The sequence below is a fragment of the Aplysia californica genome, unplaced genomic scaffold (genome assembly GCF_000002075.1).
Source record: "Aplysia californica isolate F4 #8 unplaced genomic scaffold, AplCal3.0 scaffold00678, whole genome shotgun sequence".
NCBI lineage: Eukaryota > Metazoa > Mollusca > Gastropoda > Aplysiida > Aplysiidae > Aplysia > Aplysia californica.
In genome coordinates this window covers 99249-106524 of record NW_004797948.1, presented here as the reverse complement: position 1 = coordinate 106524, position 7276 = coordinate 99249, and the positions used below count along the sequence as shown (strand labels likewise).

General features: G+C 41.8%; 1 protein-coding gene across 1 annotated transcript; it reads left to right on the top strand.

Annotated features, from left to right (window-relative positions):
* Positions 1 to 5069: 5069 nt before the first annotated feature.
* LOC101851149 lies at positions 5070 to 6224 on the top strand. The gene has a single exon (XM_005108328.1). It carries the CDS (start codon positions 5070 to 5072, stop codon positions 6222 to 6224), a length of 1155 nt encoding a protein of 384 aa, XP_005108385.1.
* Positions 6225 to 7276: the final 1052 nt, after the last annotated feature.

Here is a 7276-nt window from a genome sequence, read left to right as displayed (position 1 = left end):
TCTCTCTCTCTCTCTCTCTCTCTCTCTCTCTCTTTCTCTCTTTCTCTCTTTCTCTCTTTCCCTCTCTGATGAATCTAAGTCTAACGGCGTCGGTGGTGTAACTGTAAGGCATTTTGCAGTCGCACGCAGGAGACCGTAGTTCGATTCCCGAGGAGGAAGAACTTTTGTCGAGTATCTGGGTCTTTCCCGTGAGATATTGTATTTCTTTCAGCCCTGCATCGCCCTGGCAAACAATGTTGGAAGCCGGCCTCCTAAATGTTTTCAACTGTGTTGAAGGAGGCGTAAAAGCACCTACATTTTAAAAAATCATTATATCTGCATGTATTTTCTGTTGGCTTGTTTGCTCCCATAGTTGTTTATTTCTTATGGAGTCAGGCCAATGACTTTTCACAATTTTTCTTAAGCTCCCTGAGTAAGATGCTGACCCTACCCCTGCCTCGTTTGCCTTAAATGTTTTTCCAGTGAGAGCTAAATTATATTCCTAATCTGTAACGCCAGGGGAGAAGACTGACTTGTTTGACAGGGTAATCAAAGTGACACGGGACCTGATAGGGCCTGGGCTGAACGTACAGGCCTGGAGATATCGGACAAGAATCTTACTCAAAGCAGCAACACTGAGTTGAGGATGAAAACAAATCCTGAATTCATATTGTATGTTCAACCGCCAAAATAATCGGGAAAGTATCTCATTAAATATATTTATTTCAATTAACATTAAATTAATTTAACTTTAAATGTGAATACACAACACACAAAGCAAAGAAGCAAAGATGTCAGTACTACATGTTATACCAGTGAGTCTAAAATCTTTGGTAGAACATGACAATTATAATTTTTTTTATTTCACATTTGGCTGTTTTTGTCTAGTTTTTCGAGGCCAGGAGCCGGTGTCATAATCGAGGTCACGATCTGATTATAGTACGGTAAAAAGTCGAGGAAAAAAAACCAAGCACTCGCAGCTAGGCCAGGGCAAGATCGACGGCAAAAGACTCGAGGCCTCGATTCCAAAACTAAAAAAGAATCGTGGAATCGAGTCCGATTTTCGAGTTTAGAAGCTGCTTCAAGTGGGCCTGGCTGTTTAGAGGCCATGACTTGAACACTGCTAAAAATAGCTTTTAAACTCGAAAATCGAGTCTCGAGTTTGACCCTATTTGACAGACATGGCTGGCAAAGCCTGCGCGCGTGCCAAGACAAGTTGGCTTTCACACATTTGTGTGTGTGTGTGTGTGTGTGTGTGTGTGTGTGTGTGTGTGTGTGTGTTGTAAGTAGGCTTGTAGGGTTGCCTCCCTTCTATAACTCTTGCCAATGCGTGGGGACAGTCTTCTTCTCTCTTGCATCCTTTGCTTCCTCATATGTCACAGCATTCTTTGATGACAAATGTTTTGTTATTGTCTACGTTGTGTTATTGTATGCCAAAACATTTTTACGAATCATACAAACAACAGTACTGTGTTTTCCGGCTTATAAAAAGAGTCCCAAGCCAAAGATCGACGTCCAGACATGGTGACTCATTGATATCAACTCAAAACACACAATATGATTTACAAAAGAATACGTGTACAGTGAAAATGAAAGTGCAGTGAAATTCAATAGCAAGCGTTCAAGACAAAAGAAAGAGAAAAAGGAAGTGAATGATTTAATTTAATTTGGGATGGGCGGGCGTGGGGCAACAAGATTCAAAGTAGCACTTGCCTATGTGCAGCGTGGTTTCGTACTGGGCTACACGATAGACACGACAAGTAGGCCTAGGCCTAGTTTAGCATTCACTCATAGCGGGGAAGAGGAAGGTGGGGTGGGGTGGGGTTGGGGTTGCGAGAGATTAGGCCCCTACCGCACTAGGCCTACAACAGTTAGTCCCGGGACGGACCTGTCTGATGTTTCAAACCTTTGAACTGGAGTGGTATGTACCGCACCTATTATTGGGAAGTGATATTTTTGTTGCATTGAGTCCCGAAAAGTTGTGAATTGCTACAACATCGGTGGAACAGGATGACCTAATACTGTTTTCTCTTTCTCTTTTGTCTAATACGAAGAAACAGAGCACAGGCACATGTAACCTCGATTTATCCACCTTAAAGACACAGTCCTGAATCTACCTGCATCTATGTCTAGTGCACGCCAAATTCAAAGAGTGAAAAAAAACAACACAAGTAAACAAAATTCACAAAACATAATTTAACTTGGTAATCGGGCATTAAATTGCGTTCTCCGCGTAATTTTTTTTAATTTTGGGTCGCTGATCACAAAAATCTGATTATTTCTTAAATTTGGCCAATATTTAAGAAGTTTTTGGAATGCATTTTTAACTCCGCCTAGGCCAACATCAAAGAAGCCGCCTTATGCACCGGATCAGCCCTGTCCTGGTGCGGTGTCTATTTTGAAGCGAAAACTCGACTGTGGGGTGGGACAGCCCTTGGCCTATCCCACGACAGGACTGTAATAGTGTGGTAGACATTTAGATTCTTGCCTCGATTCTCGGAGTCTTCGCTAGGAACAAGGCTAAAAAAAAAAAGGAGACGGGAGGCATCGACCCTGGGCGGACTCGAAGCTTTGAGTCAGTGAACAAGATCGAGTCTTTGAGTCCTCATTTGGACTCGAAAGAATCGATCCCAGAGTCGATCTTGTCCTAGCCTAGCCCATAGACTGATCTCACCTCAACCGCCAGGTACCCGTTGCCCTCCTCACGGGTCGCTCCTCACGGGTCGCACCTCACGATCAACGAGGCGCCCACTCTTTGAGATAGGTGACCTCTAGTTTTGCGCAGCACATGAGATCAGTGATGAAAAAAAAAGATAGAAGAAGGGCATGAGAAGGCAGAAGAAGAGGAAGATACACAAAAGAAAATGCCGCAATAAGGAAGGTTGGGGGGGGCGCTACACCTGCGCAAGCTGTCTGGCTTATTAGAGGATCAAATTTTACCAAATTCCACACACATAACAAGCATATTCAGGAGTCTTAAATCTGAAATCAAATCTGAGAAAAAAAAGTTTCGTTTCCACGGATACGACGGTCGTATTGAATTTTGTTGACATGTCTTACGTAATGAATACCGCACTTATTTTTCGTGGAAATAGAATGGTTTTTTTGCACGCATGTTAGCTAACAATAGATCTACAAATTTATGTGATGAATCTTTCCCAAACGAATTAAACACTGTTTAACGAATTTTTCCTGAGGTAGTATTCAAGTTTCCAAAAAATCCGTGAAAATCCACACTCGAGACACCACCAACAAAAATCTATTTCATATATATATAAAATTCAACATACATTTTTTTTTTTTTTGGGGGGGGGGGTATTATTTCTTCTTCAATCTGTGAAAATGTCATAAAGATTGGATGAAAAATGGTGGAGTTATTCAAAAGATTAAAAGAAAAAAACGCGTTTTGAGAAAACGTGGAATAAAGAAAAATATATGATTGACTTTATTTGGAAATGGTGGTGACAAACATGGCTGGTATGGGTCGAAATAAGGCTTTAGAAGGGTTCTTATGAGATGAAATAGTTGTAGGAAAGGCTGTATTCGAGGCGGTATCACGAAGTTATGAGAATGAAAATAAATCTTGCTTAATTTTATAATATTGTAAGTTCACCCGCCAAAACAATCGAGAAAAGAATATCTGATTAAATATTTATTGAAACTGAGGGCAAAAATGCTATTATAACTTCTTAACGTGCGGTAAGAACAATGGCGTCAAGGTTCCTTGACATTGACAGTAAATGTAACTAAAGATGCCAATATACAAACATAAGGTAAAGAAGTAGAAATGACAATACACATGTACTCGTACTTCAAACGGATTACCTACTTTGTTTCAAGTTTGGCTGTGTTTATCTAGCCTTTCGAGGCCAAAAGCCGATGTCACAGTCAAGCGGTAAAAATATCGATGAAAAAAACCCCCGAACACTCCACCAACCATGGGGGTAGTTGAAGCTAGCCCCCCTCACCTTTTGTGATAGACTCAGTCTAATTGTTGGCTTACATAATCAGTGCTTGTGGCTGCTTACAATAGGTGTCCCGAAAGGGGTGAACATGGTAATTATGTAATTATGCGGCAATGTAACAGTTTCGAGAGCCAAGTGTCAGGTCATATTGTGCACACTGCTCATTGGCGATTAAAGTCGATTGAAATCAGCTTACTTGTCCGAAGTCTGCGGGGGAATTTGACAGCGACGGTGTCACCAAATTGAGGAAGGGAATCAGTGATTATTTGATTATGCAGACGCTTCTCCCATCATACAAAGGCTCGTCCTACTGATGCCAGCAGTTGTGAGTAAGTCTAATTACTGGATCTTTCCGTCATTTCGTACTTTAATTTCCCCTCGTCTTCTCAGTCAGGGGGAACCAAATGCCCGTGTGTAATTTGCTCATTAAAAGAAAAGTAAAATGTAAGCAAATCGTTACAATACGCGACCCCCCCCCCCACCAGTACCAGATATAAAAACGGGCAGTGCAATCTGTCCCCGTGGTTTTATGCACCTCGCATAATTTAGCAAAATTTTATGACATTTTTGGGCTCAGTTTACATAATTTCAGAATTTTTCTCGCATAAAACTACGGGGACAGTATAATAAAACAAATTATATGCTATCTTTGGTGGATCAACTAACAACGTGGCTGTCTTTTTTTGGTCCAGAAAAAATCTTAAAACAAGCTGATAATTAACGTTGAAAAGATTGGGGATTATTCAGATCGACGGGAAAGATGTTAGCTCTTTGTGTTGTACAAAGAGGGAGGCAAGCAATACAAGTGGGAGAAACCAACGCCAACAGAATATTGATGGTAAATTATGATGATAATAATATATTCCGCATAAAGATGTAGTGGGGCTTTAAAAAAATTTAAAATACGCAGCTACTACCTGAGAACAGAAACAATTATCGAGAGAAAGGCAATATATCTTCTCCAGTTCTTCAACGATTACTTAAGAGATTGTTATACTGTAAATTTTAGAGACTGTATACGCTGCTAGGTTGTTTTCAAAGACAGGAACAGGTCATATTTTATCCATCTTCATCTGTTTTCTGGGCCTATTTGAACGCCTAGCGACTCATAAGTCCAACCTCAACATGTCGAGTACTGAGAAAGACGGAATGTTTGTCGTGACGCCATTTGTCAACGCCACCCACGACCAGACGTTCAGAGGGTCCTTTGGTCCCGCGACGTCACCTCCTGTGAGGTATTTCGTCATCACTGACCTACTTCTCATCATCAAAATAATCCGCGCCGTCTCCTACGCCATCACCACCTTCGGCATCCTCAGCAACATCTGCAACATCATCGTCTTCGTGGGACTCGGCGTGCTAGAAACGGCAACGTCCCTCACACTGTTCGCCCTGTCCATCTCCGATCTCTCGTTCCTCCTTATTCTGCTCATGTACTGGACCCTCCTGTTTCTCGTCAACCTCGGCGTGACGCAGACCGTCGAGGCAGTCTCAGTGGAAGATTTGGCGTACCAGTTCTTGTTCTATTTCCGAATGGTGTACACGTTATCGGAACTGTTCACTGTTTATCTCGCCGTGCAAAAATGCTGCTGCGTGGCTTTGCCTTTTCATTTCAAACTGATCTTCACTCCTGCCAAAGCTCTGGCAACCTTGTTCACTATGGTGATCGTTGTCTTTGCCTGTTATGCTCCTCTTTTCTTTACTACGGGGTTACAAGAGATTGTAGACATGACACAGAACACCACACGATATATTATTTGGTTTTCAGAAGACAGAGAGATTATCACAAACATCTTTCATAACATTGTGAACCTTCTGGTCCCCACAGCGGGTCAAGTTATAGTGGCAGTGTGTTTGGTTGTCTTAACTCGGAAACTACGAAAAACCACCAAGTTCCGACAAGCTTCCGAGAAATTTGAGTCAAAGGATGACGGATCAAAGGTCGGTGAGTCAAAGGTCGACGAGTCAAAGGTGAAAGGATCAAAGGTCAAGGACTCGAGCAAACTGTCCGGGAAAGAGTTACGTGCAGTGCAGTCTGTGGTCGTTCTTGTGGTCATGTTCATCGTCTGCAACCTGCCCACAGTACTCACTCAGTACGTCAGTTATATCGAGCCGGAGTTTAACGACTTCCGGTGGTACGGCACCATTTACGCCCTCGTGGGCCAGCTCAGGATGTGTCTCATGGTGTGCTGCTCGTCTTTCAACGTCTTTGTTTACTTCACGTTCAACTCCAGCTACAGACAGCAGGCGATACGCCGGCGGCGTCCAACACGCATGTGAATGAAGAGATCTTCAGAACAGACAAGTGGCTGAGAGATTAAAAAAAACAAAAACAAGTTCTTTAACTTTACACAGATTCCCAAAAAGAATATTTTATTACAAGAAAGGACTCTGACTTTTTCACAAGACAGAACTTTTTGACTTTGTGACAAGAAAGGGCTCTTTTGACTTTGTGACAAAAAAGGACTCTTTGACTTTATGACAAGAAAAGACTCTTTGGCTCTGTGACAATAATGGACTCTTTGACTTTGAGACAACAAAGGATTCTTTGGCTTTAAAAACGTAGCGGACTCATCATGTGCAAGCAACAGGAGACCAAATACAATTTTGGGGCAATATTGTTTACCGAATAAAATTTTAATACAAGCCTTTAAAAAAATTCCAGTATTTTTGCTATGGAAATTTATTGTACAAGGGTGTAATAAATACGCAATACGTTTATGTGCGTGAATAACACATGCTTTCATATGAATGTAGACAATCCACACACCGTTGCTGGTCGCCATTGTTGAAGCGAGTGTCCTGTTTTGAGTGTGTGTGTGTGTGTGTGTGTGTGTGTGTGTGTGTGTGTGCGTGTGTGTGTGTGTGTGTGTGTGTGTGTGTGTGTGTGTATGTGACCTGCAGGTCTCCAGAAATAAACCGAAACCATGCAACACTCGCTTACAGGTGAAGATATGGTGAAAAAGTAAGCGTACTAGTAAATAATATAGAACTACGTAAAGTCAAAAGTGCAATGCTTACTGTGAGTGTTGGTCGGTTTTTCCTGTCGTTGTGTGAGAAAGTGGGTAACGTAAAGAGAAAAATCTCTGGAATGCTAGATTTCGGCAGCAAAACATCAAGCGTGCAAACGAGACCACTGCAGCTGCAGAAGTCAGGCTCGTACGTGTTGGCGGGTAATTGCTCTTCAGGCTGCTCACACAGACCAGACGATATTATAATAAATATATAAAAGGATCGATCCTATTAAGAAGTTATTGTAGCGAAACTCGAGAATACATGTCGTACAAGATTTGTGATTGACACAAAAATATATCTTCTCTTTACCCTCTTCT

Bases quoted from the DNA above. Each gene is read 5' to 3' on its own strand.
- LOC101851149 (XM_005108328.1), top strand. From the start codon at position 5,070: ATGTCGAGTACTGAGAAAGACGGAATGTTTGTCGTGACGCCATTTGTC.